The 20,217-nt window shown below is 39.5% G+C and overlaps 1 protein-coding gene across 2 annotated transcripts in view; it reads left to right on the forward strand.

The window, feature by feature from the left end:
• Positions 1-17,904, forward strand: part of N4BP3 (NEDD4 binding protein 3) — a 57,961-nt gene extending 40,057 nt beyond the window's left edge. For both annotated transcript variants that reach the window (XM_073575125.1, XM_073575124.1), the window contains exons 2-5: positions 6,468-6,902; positions 7,565-8,134; positions 8,531-8,791; positions 16,841-17,904. In XM_073575125.1, the coding sequence (XP_073431226.1) occupies positions 6,495-6,902; positions 7,565-8,134; positions 8,531-8,791; positions 16,841-17,371 (1,770 nt within the window). In that variant the 5' untranslated portion in view covers positions 6,468-6,494 and the 3' untranslated portion in view covers positions 17,372-17,904. The remainder of the gene's footprint in view (positions 1-6,467; positions 6,903-7,564; positions 8,135-8,530; positions 8,792-16,840) is intronic.
• The last annotated feature ends 2,313 nt before the right edge of the window (positions 17,905-20,217 follow it).

Here is a 20,217-nt window from a genome sequence, read left to right on the forward strand (position 1 = left end):
TACATGTAGCTTAAATGGTGGGAGCTTTCCTAGTGTACATGCCAAATGGTAATCACAAACATTATCTGAACACTATTAAATTGATCCCCGTGCGTGTATGAGAGGACAAGGGCTATTGTGAATGATGACAATCTTTGTACAGAGCTACAGAATTTCAGTGCTGTATACCCAATGGGAATAAGTAAAATCTGATCATGTCACCGGAGTTCTGTAAGCCAGATATCTTGTACAGACTGTATTGTACATGTCTTCATTGTCTGATCCAAGTTGTGTCTCTGTGTGACAGAAGGTAAGAAGTTTCAGTATAGAGAGAAGTGTACAAAATGCATATATTTTCTGTTCCTTGGATCAGGGGTACATTAAACCTGCCAACATAGCTGAATGTAATGAGACTGTAGATCTAGATCCTCGGTAGCAGATGCTCAACTGGCTTGGTGGGCATGTTTAGTGGCGTTTGCTTCTTGGAAAGCCAACGTGCACATACGGAAGGCTGGAGAACGTCCTGTGGTGTGAATTAATTATTGTTCTGCTAGGAACGCATGGAATTCGCTCTGTGACTCTCTTGAAGACTAGCCATTGTGTCTATGACAATTGAGGTAAAACCAACACATTCCAGCCAAAGCAGGACTGACCCGAGCTTCGAGACTAAAGTTTGGATTTCTGGTTTATTAATTAAACAAAACCATATCAGTAAAGGAATGTGTGATAAGAGTCTGGGTGCTGGGAAACTCCCTACAGGTGCATTAACCCATTATGCTTTTTCCAAATCTTTGAATTTGGTTGCACTTTGCAAAACCTAGTAGTAAGATTAAAAATACCCTTTCCACCCAATTGCTGAAGGTTTTTTTCAGTTATTTTTTCATTGCATTCACACAGAACTTGATTTGACTTTCTTTTTTTCTGGCGATGTCAACGGTTTTGCTTGATACAATAGCATGGTAGATTATAAACTTGTGTGGCAAAAAGACAGACCCCGATCGAAAAGGAGGGTCAAGCGAAGTCAAAAGTTTTTTTTTTTATATTGTAGACACTCATTCAAGTGAATGGCTAGGTCCAGCAAGCGTGTGTGGATACCATTTTTTTGGAAATTCAGATGCAATCCACAAGAGTGATCATCAGGGAGAAGAAAATTGTATGAACCGTCCTTACGAATTAGAACCTGGGTGCCATAACCTACAAAGAGAAACATGACTTCAGCATATTGCAATATTAGATTCCACTGTAAGCTCGAAACCCATTTACTAGCTCTTCAACCAGTTCAATAGAAGGAAGGAAGCGTTTTGGAACCCATTTGATATGGACTAAGCAAATTGAGTTTAGATGATGACTTTATAAATAAAAAAAAAAAAAACACAATCACATTTTTGGAAGTTAGTTGGTTATCAACATTTTCTATTTTTGTTGTTTTTTTTTTTCTCTTCTGCTGAAGGATTCTTTATTTTTCCCTTGTACAAATGTTTTCTGTTTAAAAGATTATTTTTCCCCACTATTTCACTTTTCTGTGGATAGTAGCTTGTACATACTTTTGTATGGGGACCATAGAACCAATTTAGTGTAAAAAAAAAAACAAAACAAATTGGTTGATTTGTGAGTATTTTTCATCTTTCCCTATCCTCCTCCTTTTTTCTCCAGGAGGATTTTAACATTCTGTATGTAACTGGGTGTCTGTTTAAGAACATGTGCTCACTTTTCTGGATGAAATTCTGTGGGCGGCCTTCAGCTGTCAGTGACTAAATGTCTCTCTCCATCCTCAATAATCTTGTAGCAACATTTCATCTAATTCACATAGCCTTCTATATCATTACTTCTTGTGTGTAGGATAATGAAGACTAAACTCTGATAAATCGCTTGTACTTTTACTCCCCTAATGCACCACAGTTACTTAAGGACAGCTGCCCAAAATCCACATTTTACCAGAACTTTAGAGGGAAGCAGTTTACCCTCACCATCTTTGAACTGTCGGAGGATCGGAGCTCTCAGTCGTTGTCTTTCTGTCTTCCTAGATATTTTTGGCATGAGTAGGTTTTACAATTGGGGTTCCAGTCTACTAGCATTGCAGCTTGTGTTTGTAAAATAAGAAACCATCTCTGGTAGACATTTTGTCCAGTGTAGGAGAGAAGAAAGCAATCAGGTGCACATATAACTAAAAATATGTTGATGGATAAACAGTTCGTAACAATGTTTTACTTTATAATGATTTCAAAATTGAGTAATTGATAAAAGTCCCTGCTCCTTAAAAATGTTGCCACCTACACAAAAAAAGTAATTTGATGTAATATACACTTACGAACAATTCTATTGGTATCCTGACAGTAAAGGGTCAATCAGCTGCACAGTGCAGAAAAGGCCTTTTAGCAGAGTTTTAGGATTTTGGCTGTCCATTTCACCCAACCACTGTCACGCATCTTCTCAAAAATTTGCAAAGTGAAAGATTATTTTTATCATATGGTGATGGCTTATCATTGTCATCATTTTCATTGGTGGCTTCCAGTATCTTGGATCGCCATCAATTCTGAGAATGAAGGGGCTGACTTTAGCGCTGCGCCCCTTTACTGTTTTCACTGTTTGAATGCTGCTCTTTCTTGAACAGTTGGATGGCCAGAACTGCAGGTGTGCAAGGAGAAACTATGGTAGTAAATTGTGTCTCAATAATGCAGAATCTGACTATTCAATCTGTTATACTGGAGATATTGTGCTATGAAATGGCATGACCTATAGTGCCTTGCGAAAGTATTCGGCCCCCTGGAACTTTTCAACCTTTTCCCACATATCATGCTTCAAACATAAAGATATCTAATGTAAATTTTTGGTTAAGAATCAACAACAAGTGGAACACAATTGTGAAGTTGAACGAAATTTATTGGTTATTTTAAATTTTTCTGGAAATACAAAAACTGAAAAGTGGGGCGTGCAATATTATTCGGCCCCTTTAACTTAATGCTTTGTTGCGACACGTTTTCCTGCAATTACAGCTGCAAGTCGCTTGGGGTGTGTCTCTATCAGTTTTGTACTTTGAGAGACTGAAATTCTTGCCCATTCTTCCTTGGCAAACAGCTCGAGCTCAATGAGATTTGATGGAGATCGTTTGTGAACAGCAGTTTTCAGCTCTTTCCACAGATTCTCGATTGGATTCGGGTCTGGACTTTGACTTGGCCATTCTAACACCTGGATACGTTTATTTTTGAACCATTCCATTGTAGATTTTGCTTTGTTTGGGATCATGTCTTGTTGGAAGACAAATCCATGTCCCAGTCTCGGGTCTTTTGCAGACTCCAACAGGTTTTCTTCAAGAATGGTCCTGTATTTGGCTCCATCCATCTTCCCGTCAATTTTAACCATCTTCTCTGTCCCTGCTGAAGAATAGCAGGCCCAAACCATGATGCTGCCACCACCATGTTTGACAGTGGGGATGGTGTGTTCAGGGTGATGAGCTGTGTTGCCTTTACGCCAAACATATAGTTTGGCATTGTTGCCAAAAAGTTCGATTTTGGTTTCATCTGACCAGAGCAACTTCTTCCACATGTTTGGTGTGTCTCCCAGGTGGCTTGTTGCAAACTTTAAACAACACTTTTTATGGATAACTTTGAGAAATGGCTTTCTGCTTGCCACTCTCTTCCATAAAGGCCAGATTTGTGCAGTGTGCGACTGGTTGTTGTCCTATGGACAGACTGTCCCACCTAAGCTGTAGATCTCTGCAGTTCATCCAGAGTGATCATGGGCCTCTTGGCTGCATCTCTGATCAGTCTTCTCCTTGATTGAGATGAAAGTTTAGAGGGATGGCCGGGTCTTGGTAGATTTTCAGTGGTATGATTCTTCCTCCATTTCAATATGATCGCTTGCACAGTGCTCCTTGGCATGTTTAAAGTTTTGGAAATAATTTTGTATCCATCAGTAAACTCCTCCACAACAGTATTATGGACCTGCCTGTTATGTTCCTTGGTCTTCATGATGCTCTCTGTGCTTCAAACAGAACTCTGAGACTATTACAGAGCAGGTGCATTTATACGGAGACTTGATTACGCACAGGTGGATTATATTTATCATCATTAGTCATTTAGGACAACATTGGATCATTCAGAGATCCACAATGAACACCTGGAGTGAGTTTGCTGCACTGAAAGTAAAGGGGCCGAATAATATTGCACGCCCCACTTTTCAGTTTTTGTATTTCCACAAAAATGTAAAACAACCAATAAATTTCGCTCAACTTCACAATTGTGTCCCACTTGTTATTGATTCTTCAGCAAAAATTTACATTTGGTATCTTTGTTTGAAGCATGATATGTGGAAAAAGGTTGAAAAGTTCCAGGGGGCCGAATACTTTCGCAAGGCACTGTATATATGATCCTTCACTCTGTGAACCATCTGAGCAGCTCATAATAACCTTTAGGTACGTTCCCACGTTCAGGATCTGCTGCGGTTTTGACTTTGCAGAATGTACACACCTATTATGAAAATTAGGGTACACTTGTTTACATTTTTTTTTTTTTTTTTTTTTTATACATGCCGATTTTCTTCATTAATGCAAGTCTACGGGGAAAATCCACACGCGTACCCGCAAGAGAAATTGACATTCTTCGGATCTGAAAGACCCTGCATGTTGATTTCCGCTGGTGATCCGCAGGTGCACCTAGACACACAGTGGACATGGAATTTCTAGAAATACCATCCACTATACTGTAATATCTGGCCTTTGCATTTTGACACTGCATAAATGCACAGCATAAAACCGCAGCAAATCCTGAACGTGGGAACGTACGTATCTTAGATACAAATTCCATAATCTAAAAAGCGCCCTGTTCAAGCTAGAGGTTCCTTGTGTTATAAAAAGCTTTCACTTGACACAATGAAACACTAAGGCTATGTGCCCACGTTAGCATTTTAAAACGTTCAGAGAACCGGACTCCTTCCCAGAAACCGCGCGTCTTATTTCCGCGCGTTTTTGATGCGTTTTTTCCACGCGTTTTCTGGGAACATTGGAAACAGCTAAAAACGCAGACCTATGCGGAAAATAATGAGCATGCTGCGTTTTTAGCCGCTAAGCGGTTTCTGAGCGGAAAAAAACGCATGCATTGGCACAAAAAGGCCAAAATGCATTAAATTGAATGGGAAGCTTATTTTAAGTGTTTCTGAACGCTTCAAAAACGCTTAAAAAAAAAAAAAAAAAAAAAAAAAAGGCAACGTGGGCACACAGCCTTAAAGTGAGTTGAGGTTGTTTAGCTCAGAGGTTTGCCCAGAGTGTATACAATGCTAGCACATTCAGTTGTGGGAAGTTTTAGGTCTATTTCATTCACTGACCATAAACTGAGATCTTGAAAATGGAAGTATAGGTTAGACGTCTTTATCATTGTCATACAGTGATTAAAGTTTATTTATAACAGACTGGGCCACCCCCTTAATATAACTCCTAATGACGAAAGGGAAGTCACAGGTAGAACACATGTGGATCTCGACGAACACGTGTAATCTCTATTTAGCAGCGTTATGGTAATGCTGGACATCCTATTATCATACTTAGCGCTAATGAAGGTACACGTAATATTTATATCCTAATTTGTTTTATTGGCAAGGTAAGACGTCATTATGTAACAGTACTGTTCAGCAGTGCTTCATTATGAGTCTTAAAAAGCTGTAATGTTAGTGTTTAATCTGCTAGTTAGAAAAGACCTGTCTGAAGATCAAAAGTGGAAAGTTTTCTTTTTGTTCCTGCTGCTCCCCTGATTTGTTTTTTAAACCTACACACAGTAGCAGAGATGAGGACCTTTTCATTAAGCGATAATTTTTATGGTCTTTACTAAGGCGGTGGTGCTTACAGGTTATAATGCGGAGTAGCCTAAATACACGCCCCAAGACAATCCCGTAAGCACTGCTCCCTTGAGTAAGACCATTAAAAATTGGCACTAAACAAAAAGTCCCATGTATCTGCACCTTTATGGTGCATTAAAAAAACTGACTACTCGGCAGAGCGCTGAGAATATAAGATCAAAAATTGGCCACTTTTGATCTGGTGACAGGTCCTCTTTAAATCTGGCATACTGATTAGATCCCATGTACAGATCATATGATGAACATGATCAGCCATATTCAAGCTGATCAAAAATGATATGCATGTTCAGTTTTAGATTTCACCTACCAGCAGTTCAGACAATCTTGCTTAATTTTCTCTCAAAACTCAAGGGTTTCAATTTCGACAGCTTCTGTAAGTAAAATGTAGCTTTCAGTATTGGTCCTAATGAGTTGGGTCTGTAGAGGCTGGCAGATGTGTGGGAGTTAAATGGCGATCAGTCCTAAAGTTGTTCTATTTTAGCTCAGAAGAGTATTTGTATGCAATAGCATGCAAATTCCACAACTTGATCCTTCCATGATAAGTGCATCATATTAAGTGACCAATGGCACTACAATTACTGCTATATATAGAAATGACAAGTGCTGCAAACTTCTGGCTAACAAATACATTTCTTTTTCAGAATCGTCAAGACATTTGTTAATTCTCCATGGCAGCTGCACAAACGTTCAGCCTGTCCTGTGACTCTAGGAACCATCATCTCCGATCTTTCAACTCAGACGTTTCTTACAGGTGCAACATGGGTAGTGTGAGCAGCCTGATAGAGAAACATGACTTCTCACCAGATGACATTAATTTGGACTTCAAGCCTCTATCGGATTCACACAGTCCTGGAAATATCTTCAAGAAGGGTCTAAATCAACGAGAACTATTTAACTATTTGAGCATCACAAAGAAAGATGGTAAAAGTGGCAAGAAGCTATCCTCGGGTTTGGTATTCCGAAGAGAACGCAGCGTGGATGGAGGAGAGAATGACTATCCAGTTCTATACCACAAAGAGCGCCGAGGGACAGACTTTAGCAAAAGCTCGCTTCCAGAAAGGGGACGTTTTGAAAAGGTCATTACCTTAAATTTCACACAGAATCACTTTGTCTTTAACATTGCTGTCGTTTTAAGTATATTTATAACAGAAACTGCTTTGACACACCCATAAAGACTCTGATGGAGAAGTGCCGACTGGCTCTTCTGCAGTTCTAAAAAGTACAAGATTAGGAGCAGAAGTTGTATTTGGTACCTTCAAATTTTAATTTGGTGCCTGCAGCCAGTGCTGTATGTGCTCTGTTTCTACTCCTTATGAGTATCTTATTGATTTGTTATTTAAAGTTCCACTGTCTTGTGATATGGGAAAATGACCAAGCAACCTTAAATTGTTCCATTAGATACTATGAAGTTAGGCAATATATCATCATCTGATTATGAAGTTGGCATTAAAAAATCTACAATTGGAAAAGAGTGTTAAAAAAAAAAAAAAAAAAAAAAAAGTCTTCGGTATGGCCACCACCATAATCACGGACGCAACATAGTATAAGAAAAATCTAAATTCAGAAAATAAAAATAGATTAGAATTTATTGTTAAATGGTGATACGTTACCTAAATAACAAACATTATGAAGCTAGGGCATTATGATGGGTAGGACATCTTTATATATTCCTGCAATGTGGCAGTCATTATAATTGTCATAATAACAATAATCTGAAGTTCATGTATTTCTTTTTCAGTCTCGCTTTGGGCAATCTGCGTTGAAACCATCAAATACTAAGAATTTTGTGTCCATGCAGAGTTTATGTTCCTCAGGTGGACAGAAGTTATCTAAAAGCAATGGCAGCCTGAACACATTAGGAAGTCTGAACAGTCCTCCTCGTCGTGGGCCACTGAAGTCAAACATTCATCATATAAACCAGCAGGAGAGTGAAAATGAAGAGAATGAGAGCTTGTCTGATTCCAGGCAAAATTCCATCAACAGCTTCAACACTTATAGTCCAGGGTTTAGTGTAGCACGTTGTCAGATCAGTGCTTCAACTGGACATATTAATCATATTGGAGGGTCATTAGACAGAGCATCCAGAGGTGTTCGAGACATGGCATCTGGAGACAAGAAGCCACTATCCTGCAAGAGTATGGCAACGTTGAGTCGCCTACAGTGTTCTGGGGAACCTCCTCCTCCATATGAGTACTCTCAGTCTGTAGAAGATGTAGCCCGTCAGCTGGAAGAAAGGCTAAATGAAAAGGGTCTGGAGCTAAGACAGCTGAGAAGGAGTCCAAGTGACAAAGATGATCCTTTTACTCAGGTGAGTCAGGGGGTTGCATAAAGAAGAAAGTTTCAGAAAGGTTAATTTGATGATTTTGTGTAGCCTATGTACTGCATGTTCACCAGTCATCCACTATCAAACAGTACATGTAAGTGCAGTGCCTAATTTTGCCAGTTTTAAGAGGTGACCATATTAATCTGCCGTGTCATGTACACCTTGAAGAATAGCTAGAGTTTTCATTTGGCCAATCTTTCCATCAAACCGTTGCAATTGATGAGTAAAATCTTCACCCTTACGTCAATCTATTCAATCTTGGCTATAGCTGAGTTTTTGAGTTTTTCTGAGAGTTTTTCATGCAGGTTTGTGTTTAGTAAATGTATATATACAAGCAATGTTAGTAGACATTGTAATCCTATTTACCTACCCACATTGCAGGTATTTGAAGACAAGCGTCGTCTTTGGATGGAAGAACTTGATGAATTAAAACAGATGTACATAGCCAAGCTCCAGCAGATCTCTCAGCAGGCACTGCGTAGCCAACGAGCCTTACAGTTGCAACTTTATAAAGTTCAGCAGGAGAAAAAGCGTCTTCATGAGGAATTGAACTCCGTGAAAACTGAGTGTGAGCAACTAAGACAAAAACAGCCAACCCAGACTGAAAACCTTAGTCCGAAACTTGAAGAGTCAAAATGGGAGGTATGAGAATTCATTGTGATGATGTATTCTAATCTTATTTTTTTTTATTATTTGCATTATTTTTTACTTGGCTTAAATATATTTTTTTGCGTAACGCAACCATAAACTGCCAAATTTCTGCCAAAGTCGCTGATTTTAACCGGATTGGCCAGCTAATGTGTGTTAGACTATGTTCACACGTTTTTCAGCCTCTTTTTTTTTTCAAATTTTAGCTGTGTTTTACAGTACCAGCAAAGTCTGAGATTTCAAAAGTCTCATACACACAGCTTGATTTTTTTTTTTTTTTTTTTTTTGTTCTCAGCATATTGTGCAATACCTTGTTTTTTACCAAATGCAACATGTCAACATGTAACTGCCTTCATTGTTTTTCACCCATTGAAAGCAATGGGTAGTGCAAAAAGTGCTGCAAAAATGCAGGGATCAGGTTTTGAAGCGTTTTTGGTGCCAAAACCTGATGAAGTAGAAGCAGATTTTTTTTTATCGCACTAAACTTTATCAGAACTAGTCTTTGCACAAGTCTTTGTACCCTGACAAAAACAGAGCAAAAACTAAGCAAAACCTGCTTTTTTGCAGCATGTTTCTCTCTGCCAAGAAAGCAGGTTTTGTCTTTAGGTAAAAAAACCTATGAACATACCCTTAAGGTACCGTTACACATAGCGACTCACCAGCGATCCCGACAACAATATCAACGTGTCAGGATCGCTGGTGAGTCGCTACATGATCGCTGGTGAGCTGTCAAACGGGCAGCTTCACCAGCGATCAGCACCAGCGACGACGAGTGCGCGGCGTCGCTGTGTACTTTAGTTACCAGCGCGCTGATGCAGGGAGTTGGTAACTAAGGTACACATCGGGTATCTAAGGGACGTGCGTCACTTAGAAACCCGATGTATACCTTAGTTACCAGCTTCCTGCATCAGCGCACTGGTAACTAAGGTACACATCGGGTATCTAAGGGACGCACGTCCCTTAGATACCTGATGTGTACCTTAGTTACCAGCTGATCGCTGGTCTCCCGCCTGTCACATGCAGCAATGCGTGCTGGTCAGCGGGAGACCAGCGATCAAAGAAATGTCCAGGGCTTTCCAAGAGCGATCAGCGATGTGACTCAGCAGCGATCTTGCTAGCGAGATCGCTATGTGTGACAGGGCCCTTAGGCTGAGTTCACACGTGACTTTTTTTCGCGTTGCCGCGGCAATTTTGCTGCAAAAAATAAGCATCCCATGCATTCCTATGGGATTCCGCAATGCTGTACTAATGCTGCGGTTTTTACTGCGGCGGAATTGCTTCACGGTAAAAAACTCAGCATGCTCATTAATTTCGCGGAATCGCGGCGATCCCGCACCCATAGGAATGCATTGTTCTGCTTACTTTCCGCATTTGGCTGTGCACACCATGCGAAAAGTAAGCAAAACTTTTGCGGATGGCACCCACGGTCCGGAGGAGAGGAGACTGTCCTCCAGGCTTTGGGTACCATATCCCTGTAAAAAATAGAATTTAAAATAAAAAATATTGTTATTCTCACCTTCCGACGTCCCACGCAGCCTTCCCGCCTCTCTCCACGCTTCCGGTCCCAGTAAGCCTTTGCGAGCGATGACGTCCGTTCTCGCGGGATCGCGAAGTCTCTCGCGGTCATTCGCGCGACGTCATCGCGAATGACCACGAGACATCGCAATCACGCGAGAAGGGATGTCATCGCGGTAATTGTCGCAAAGGATTACTGGGACCGGGAGCGTGGAGAGAGGTGGGAAGGCTACGCGGGACGTCGGAAGGTGAGAATAACAATATTTTTTTTTTTATTATTATTTTTTACATTCTATCTTTTTACTAGGCAGCCTCAATAGTAAAAAGTTGGTCACACTCGTCAAACACTATGTTTGACGAGTGTGACCAACCTGTCAATCAGTTCTCCAAGCGATGCTACAGATCGCTTGGAAAACGCTAGCAATTCTACAAGCTAATTACGCTTGCAAAATGCTAGTTTTTCCACGGGAAAATCGCGGGAATTTAAAATGCGATTTTCCCACGGAATGGAATTCCGGAATTCTCGCGGTAATTTCCGCGAGAGTTCCGCTACGTGTGAACCCAGCCTTAGGGTTTCTCGACTTTTCCCTGGTTGCAGATTTCAGGGATGTGGGAGGGGAAAGGATCAGGCATGTTTGGTTCTTGCTCCCATGGAAAATAACAGACATATGGTAGGTCTGACATTTCTTTTCCTAATTTTAGACATCCAATACCAAATGGCAAGAGCATGTTTATGGTGAAATCGTGAGGAAAAGCTATCTGCTCCGCTAACATTTTGGTTGAATAGCATATGACCAGCTTTAGCTTTTTTTACATTTGACGTGGACAGAAGTTTAAAGATTTAGTAATAAATGTTGTGGTTGTTGACAAATGGCACTGGTAGACATTGCCCCCTTTTCAACTACGGTTTGCTGATTGCAGCCTAGACTAGCGCTCCTTTAGTTTACTGAGTAACTGAAAGTCAGTGATTTCATAGATATTTTGGGTAGTAAATTCTTGTCCAGAGAGAAAAGTTTTAAATCTCAATGATGCTTGGCCGTATTCACATTGTGTATACAAATAAAGGTTTAGTTTTTAATGACTTCTTAGGAAAGGGCTGAGTCGTTATTGGCACAAATGTGTCCTTTGTGGCAGGACTGAGTCGGTGTCCATTTGGGTGGATTCGGTATAAAATGGACAAACTTCTAAAATATATAATAAATTGGGTACAGCAGTTCAATGCAGGATGTGCTGTGAATGTTTTCCTAAGAATTTGGGAAAGTTATGAAATGCCCTATAAATGTCTGTTCTGTTCCTGATCTCGGCTTTTAGTTGAGATGAATCTGTGCTGCATTTTATGTACATTCTCAGTAGTGAGGCAGGGCTGTGGGGTCGGAGCTGTGGAGTTGGAGTTAGGGGTTAGGGAAATTGAGAAGTCGGAGGTTTGACTTACTGACTCCAAAGCCCTACGTTGTGGTGTGGTGCAAAGTCTAGTTCTATTAAGCTGAGCTCTTGTTGCATCATCCTGAGCCAGGTAACAGTGATAAGGATCATAGTGTCAACTTTCACTGATATTGTGATATCACTGGTGCCACTAGTGTGCTTTAGTTTCAGCTACTGCCAAAAGGTAGATGATAACATCCAGGAAAACAAAAATCCATATAGATGTCTCCTTTCGTCCATAGTTTCTCAATCATTTCCTATGGGCATCATTAGCCATAACCTAGTGATGCCTGGACCTCACCATAGATTGTAGTCCGTTCCAAAATGTTTAACACCCTATCTGTAATTTCACATGACTCTGTGGGCCAAAATATGGAAAAATTATAGCTCTCAAAATGTGGTGATGCAAAAACTATTGTGTGACAGCAGCCAAACATAAAAACCCGATATAAACCTGGTATTGCTGGAATCGCACCGACCCAAAGAATAAAGTCGCCTAATCTCTTATACCGCATGAGGAATGGCGTAAAAAATAAATAAAACCAATTCTTTACCTGCTGTTTATTTTTTTAATTCTGCCTCCCAAAGATTCTGCGCTGAGAAATTACACCAGGGTTTCCGTATAAATCTCTTAAATACGTGATTTTCCCTATAATGAGGCAGATGAAGGCACTGAGGATGCTGTCTGACCTGTGATCTGGCGGTGTCCGTCTTTTTAGGATTGCATAAAAGTGCTGTCAGCCACAGTTTTTGGCACTTCTGAAAAGGACACCGCTGAACAGAGGCCAGACGGTGTCCAGAGTAACTCTGCTGCCTTGTTATACTGAATGGATCCTTTGGGGTTTTCATCTGTCATGTCACTCTGAGATTTAGATGGAAACCCCAAAGTAAGTGCTCAGCGTAGAGCGCCGAATAAATGTGATGTCAAACGTTTTGTAAAATGTTCCCAATTAAAGCTTCAACTCAATCCACAAAAAAAGCAAGTCCCCACTCAGGTCTGTCATCTGTTAACGTAAATATAGGGGGCTTCCACATTACTGGTAGTACAAATATCTCCTAACCCGCCAAAAGAAATTCAGCAAATTCTCTGCTCTCAAATGCAAATATCCCCTTCCTTCTGTTCCCCACAGTGTACCTAAATCGCATATACTGTCCATATGTTTGGCATTTCTGAAGCAATGAGAGCCCGCCTAACTTACAGATGCACGTCTCCAGAAGCATGAGCTGGGCTTAACGTACTGGTGACTGCAGCGGCAGTTTGCAATTTTCACTGGGCAACATTCATTGCTGCTTGTTTCTGGAAAATACCCTTGGAGTCAAAATTGTCACTACACCTGTAGATAAATTCCCAAAGGGGTATAATTTCCAAAATGGGGTCACTTGAGGGGGATTCTGCTCTTCTAGCAATTGGGGGCTCTGTGTATGGAGTCCGCAAACTGTTATACTCCAGGAGGCAAATAGCGCTTGTTTCCTCCCGAGTCTCTCCATATGGCATAGTAGTACTGCACAGCCACATATGGGGTATTGCCACATTAAGTAGAAATTGGACAAATTATGGTGCCATTTTTAAGCACTTCTTGTGTGAAAATGTAAAATCTGGAGATAAAACAAAATTTTGGTGGTATAAATGTAGTTATTTTTTTATTCACTGCCCAAAATTCTGTGTCACACACATGGAGTAAATATGATCACTGCACCCTTAAATGAATCCATTGAGAGGTGTAGTTTGTAAAATGGAGTCACTTATGGTGGGTTTTGGTATCTTAGCACCTCATGACCTCTCCCAGTGGTTAATGGCACCTGCAAACCATAACTGTATAACTGTAAAATCTGGTGCGCTTTGCACTGTGCTTGAAAAATATTTCCCAATTAAATGTAGGGTATTCAAGCACTCAGGAAAAAATGGGCCTCAGTTTGTTAAAAAAAAAAAAAAAATTCCTATTATCTCTTAGAAAAATTAAAATCTTGGGGCTATAACAACATTTTAGTGGTAAAAATGTAATTTATTCATTCTTCACCGCTCAATGGTATAAAATTCTGTGAGGCACATGTGCTGTCAATATGATCACTGCACCCCTAGATGAATTCATTGGGAGAGTAGTTTGTGAACATGAGGGGATTTCTGTTGTGCTGGCATCTCAGGGGCTTTGCCAATATGACATGGCACCCTCAAACCATTCCAGCAAAATCTGAACTCCAGTATGGCGCCTCTTCCCTTCTGAGCTTTGCACTGTGCCTCAAAAGTAGTATTCCCCTACATATGGGGTATCACCGTACTCAGGAGAAATTGCCCAACAAATTGTGTGGTGCAATTTCTCTTGTTATCCTTATGAAATTGCAAAATTTGGGGCCAAAACAACATTTGTGGGGAAAATGTGATTATTTTTTTTTTTTTTTTATTTATTTTCACAGCTCGTTATCAACTTTTGTGAAGCGCCTGAGGGTTCAATGTGCTCACCACACATCCCTGAGGGGTGCAGTTTAAAAAATGGTGTTACATGTGAGAGATTTCCTCTGTTTAGGCACATCAGGGGCTCTCCAAATGCGACATTGCGTCGGCCAATTGTTCCAGCAAATTTTGCATTCAAAAAGTCAAATGGCGCTCCTTCCCTTCCGAGCTCTGCCATGCTCCCAAACAGTGATATTTTTTTTTTTTTTTTTTTTTCCCCTCATATGGGGTATTGACATGCTCAGGAAAAATGGACACCAAAATTTGTTGTGGAATTTCTCCTGCTACCCTTGTCAAAATAAGAAAAAAATTGGGATGTGAAGTACAGTATTTTTCAGATTATAAGACACTTTTTTCCCCCTAAATTTTGGGTGAAAATGGGGGTGTGTCTTATAATGCGAATAAACCTTAGCAGTACCGTTGCTGCAGGCTGGGATGAGGGTGTGTCCGGCTGTGCTGTTGCGTGTGTCTCCAGTGCTGCGGCGGCTCTGCCAACATTTTGTGAAAGGCCAGAGCCCCAGCAGTTCCATGGCTTCCTATGCAGTGGACTCCGAGAAAATGGCCACCAGGAGCGGCGTATGCGCAGATGGAGATCTCAGCACCAAGATCTCGGAAGATAAGATCTCACACTCCACTCTTGCCTCCTCCAGCAGTGTCACTGGGACCCCGCTTCACCGCAGCCACCACCCCCGGTAAGCAATAAGACACATGGATTTTAAGAAGCACCACCATTTTATTTTTAAAAAAATCCTATTTTTCTCCTCAAAATTTGGATGTGGAGCGTCTTATAATCCAAAAAGTGCGATAAATTTTTTGTGAAAAAAAGGTAATTTTTTTTTTTTTTTTTTTTTTACCACATTCCAAAAATACCTGTTAAGCACCTGAAGGGTTATTAAACTTCTTGAATATGGTTTTGAGCACCTTGTGGGGTGCAGTTTTTAGAAGTATCCAAAAGTGACACCACTCTCATATAGACCCCTCAAAGTCAGTTCAAATGTGAGGTGGTTCCTAAAAAAAAAAAAAAAAAAATTTGTAAATTTTGTTAATAAAAGGAGAAATCGCTGGTCAATTTTTAAACCTTATAACTTCCTAACAAAAAAAAATGTTGGTTCCAAAATTGTGCTGCTGTAATGTAGACATGTGGGAAATGTTATTTATTAACTCTTTTGGGTGACATATCTCTGTGGGGCATGAAAATTCAAAGTTTGAAAATTGCAAACTTTTCCCCAAACTTGCGTTTATTTCAGAAAAGGAAGTCGTCATATAGAAATTTAACCATGATGATGAAGTACAATATGTCACAAAAAAACCATCTCAGAATCCGTGGGATCCGTTGAAGCATTGCAGAGTTATTTTCTCATAAAGTGACAGTGGTCAGAACTGTCATTAACATGCAAACCACCTTCGGGGATAAATTATTTCCTGCTCTTCTTGCGCACTAGTGGTTCTACAAATGGTGCCCACAAACTATTCCGGAAACATCTGCACTACAAAAGTCAAATGATGATCCTTCCTTTGCAAGCCCTGCTATATACCCAAACCATCATTCCATCCACACATGGGGGATATTGTCGCATTTGGGACAAATTGCATATCAAATTGTGGGGTCATTTTCTCTTTGAAAGCCCTGCCGTGTGCCCATTGGTATTCGTCCACATAAAGGGTATTGCCATGTACAGTAGAAATTAACAAAATTTGGGACCCACCTTTCCTGTAACCCACTCAAAAATGGCAAAGAAATAGACTAAAGCAACATTTCAGAGAAGAAAAATTAATGTTCAATGTCACATTGTGTTAACTCTTGAAGTGCTATATAAGAGAACAAAATTTCCGTGGTGTGCAGTTTTAAAATTGTTTTTTGGGGAGTTTTTTTTTTTTTTTTTTACATACTGTATATTCAGTTTAAAGCCCCTTCAAATGTGAAGTGGTCCCTAAGAAAAAAAGATCTTAACAGAAATTAATGAAGAATTGCTGCTTTTAAGTCTTTTTAAGTCTTCTAACAACTGAAGAGTATGTTTCAAATATGATGCTGATGTAAATTAGACTTATGGGAAATGTTGTTTTTAACAGTTTTATGTGTGCATGATTACCTAGTTTCAGGACGATAGAAATTCAAAGTATAAGAAACTGCTAATTTTTCAAAATGTGTCAAACTTCTAATATTTTATTTAGTTTAGATATGATTTGCGTTTATTTAAGTTTACTGCTAAGCAGAAGTACAATGCGTCATGAAAACGAACATTCTCAGAATAGCTGGATTTGGAAAAAGTTATTACTACATGAAGTGACTCGGGTCAGATTTTAAAATTCCTAGGCAGGTCAGGAAGGTTAAAACTAGATGTGGTGAGAAGGGGTTAAATATTACCTAATTTCAGTGTTATGTTTCTCTTCTGAACCTAGTATAACATTAAAGTATGGCGTTATGTTGCTAAAATGGAGAATTGTACAACCATAGAAAGGCCAGTGCAGGATATAACTTGCGTGAAACCCATGATCTCCCAGCTCTGCCACATGACACTAAATGGGTATCCCACCAGAAAGGCCCTCCTGACAAAGAGATGAACTTTTGTATACTCTTGTTATGCTCTAAAATATTTTTGAACTTCTACTGTACACCATTGCATTACTCAATAATTTTTGTTCATTCCATATTGTAGATTTCTCAGAAGGCTGGTGAGATTTCTCTCCTGAAACAAAAGCTTAAAGACTGTCAAGCCGAGATTACACAGAAAATGGGGGAAGTATTCTTAATGAAGACGCAACTTCGGGAAGCAAAAGCTACAGCAAGAGAGAAAGAAAGAGAGTCTACAGACTTAAGAGCTCGTCTTCAGGCTTTGGAAGTTTCCAAGGAAAAAGATCTAACAAATAATCAAGGAAATATCTCTAGTATAGATGACACTAAGTGTTCAGAAGCTTCAGATATAGAAAGGCTGAAGGCTGAGTTGATGCTAGAGAGACGTCAGAATGAAGCACAGATGCTGAATTTTGAGAATGAAAGGAAAATATGGAAGGAAGAAAAAGATAAAGTGCTAAGGTATCAGAAGGAGATCCAGGCAAGCTATCTAGAAATGTATCATCGCAATCATGCTCTTGAGAGACAGATTCTAGATATTAGACCTATTCCAGTTCAGTCACCAAGTACACCCTCTGTTTGGATGGACACTGTGGACTCATTTGAGACAACATGAAATAGAGTATGCAGTACGTTGTGAGCTAAGCAAGCAATGGACATAGGAAGAGATGATCTGTTTTATTTATACGTTTAGACGATGTGAGATAATTCTCACACAGAAGGAAATATTGCTTTCTAAGGAAATAGTCTTTTGTTGTATGGATAAACCGGATCAATCTCCGGGTTTCCATTATTTGGTCATGGACACTTTAATTCCACTTAGCCTTGGTGACCTAAGTTGACAGATGTTGACATGACCTATCAGAGCTTTAGATTTAGGTATGAAATGCCAACCATTGTTGGAGGATATTCGTCCATGACTAAAGCACAGCGGCGTTCTCAACATGTCTGAGTGTTGACTACTTTCAGCACTTCATCGATTTGCTTCCGATTAACTGTCTATTGAGGCTTTGGGACATAATGATATTTAAGAACTGTGAAGACAAACCTATGTTTGTAGGAGCTTTTAAACCTTTAACCTCTACAATGTTGTTTACTAACTCACAGTAACTTAAGTTCTGGGCCAATAAACTCCTTGGTCTTGCTAAATATTGATGTGATGAATGATGTCCTGAGAAGCTCAGTTTTACTGGTCAAAAATAACCAAGTTAATTTTCCTTGTTTGATGGAAGGTTGTTCTTAACCTTTTTAGATCTGCTTAAAGGATTTATTACTTTACGATTCACAAACTGGTTGTACAGGACCAGTCACATGCAATGCTATCATTAAGCAGTGTATAGGTATTTGTTCCAGAGACCAATGAAATAAATGTCCCATTAATTTTGAAAGTTGTTAACAAGACAGCCGAGGGAGCTAGACTATTTATATTTTTCATGCTATTGATCAGCTATAAGATTGTATAAGGATATTTTTGATATGCTGGGAGAGCTGATCATTCAGTTTAATTTCTGTGTCAGTAAATATATTCATCAGAAAATGAAAAGACGGGAGTAACTTTTATATGAACTCAGAGTTGTTTCATTCTTCTGTTATACCTACAAGAAATGTGTGAATAAACTGACATGTCATTATTATTCCTCTTTAAAGAGTCCCTAAACAATCTACTTTTATCAGATTGTCACTTCTCAGGCCAAATTCTTTAGCTAGAAAATGCTGCATTATTTAAAGGGAACCTGTCAGCAGGTTTGTGCACATTATCCTACGTACAGTGTCAGGTCGGTGCTATTATACTGATTAAAATGATACCTTGGTTGATGAAATCCGTCTTGTGGTTGTTGTTTAATCTTTATTTTCAGTTTTAAGTTAATGATATGCTCATGTTTCGGGGCGGTCTGTGGGGGGGGTTTCATGTGGTGCTCATCTTAGGTATTCATCAGTATGGAGCACCACATGAAGACCCCCTACTGCCGCCTTGGAGCGCGAGCATATCATTCACTCAAAACTGAAAATTAAGATTATACAACAACCACAAGATGGATTTCATCCACCAAGGTATCATTTTAATCAGTATGACGGCGCCGACCTGACTGTGTGTAGGTTACTGTGCACAATCCTGCTGACAGGTTCCCTTTAAGGAAGCTAACATTGCTCCCATATACCTGTGATTTATAGAACGTTTATGGCTTAGCCATGTGCAAACAATACTCTGTGGCACTAACGTATGTGTTACAGGTTCTCAATTTTGCTCACCGTGCTGTTCTTCCCAAAATGGCTGACGGATGAGCAACGTGACTAAACATGTCCATCTACCCTAAAAAAGAAAAATGGCTTACACTTGCAGTGTTTTTTCATTGGAGGAGGAAGATGACAGGTCTGGGCACATGACTCTCTACCGTCTGCCCTTTTGTAGATAGGCTGCACTAGCGAGTATACAAGGAGAACCTGGGCATATTTGTCAGCGCCAGAAAGTAACGTCCAAATCAAATTTGTGCAGTAAATCTAAAGCGACCAACACCTTCAAATGTTAGGAGATTTATTTCCCTACCTCCAGATTCATTTTAGCTGTATATCTTAGTCATTTGCATTTGACCATGAAAGTAATACCTTCATATCGGCAGCCAACACATTGCCAGATGCTACATTTTGTTTTTCATCAAACACTTGTGGCCGGCATCATTGAATGGACTGTGTGAGAGTGTAGGAATAACCCTTACTGATGAAAGATATTCTAAAACCCAGTTGTTTGTTCATACATTTCCCGGTGGAGTAGAAGAGGAACAGAATATTGAAAATTGTAAGGAATGATGTACCAAGATTGTTTTTATGGAAAATGCATTTGCTAAAGCGGACACGTCGGGAGAACTAATGGGTCCTCTGTCAATCAATTTCTTATTGTGTCATTTTAGCAGTTTATTGGAAATTGTAAGGCTCTGACCGACCCAGTAAATAACAAACCTTTTTTACGGAGCAGTGGAACCTGGTGCTGTTTATGTAAGACATTGTAAATGTTAATGTCTGTTACTGTGCATTTTAGTGACCATGAATACAAAAAGATTTGCCCACACAATGTAAAATGTTACACGTGTGATTTTTATTATGTATTTTTGTGATTTTTTTTTTTTTTTTTTTTTTTTTTTTTTTTTTTTAACCATTTTCAAATTTGGAATGTGAATAACCCTGCTAAAAAAATAAATTGACTTTGTTTTTTTTATTAGTAATGTCTCAAAAGCTATGAATTTGTGTTTTGTTTTTTTTTCCTGGAAATTCATTTTCCAACTCCTTGGGAAGTACAATACACATTCTTTTTTTTAAACTGGTAAAAGAAACTGGCATGACAGATTTACTTTCATTGCAGATTGAATGAGCTCAGACGAATAAAGATAAGTGATACTTACTAAGTTAACTCGTTCTGCACCAACAATACATAACACTAAGGCTAAAACAGGCAAACCGTGCAAAACT

This window comes from Dendrobates tinctorius, unplaced genomic scaffold (assembly GCF_039654945.1).
Source record: "Dendrobates tinctorius isolate UK_male_01 unplaced genomic scaffold, ASM3965494v1 ptg000043l, whole genome shotgun sequence".
Taxonomy (NCBI): Eukaryota; Metazoa; Chordata; class Amphibia; order Anura; family Dendrobatidae; genus Dendrobates; species Dendrobates tinctorius.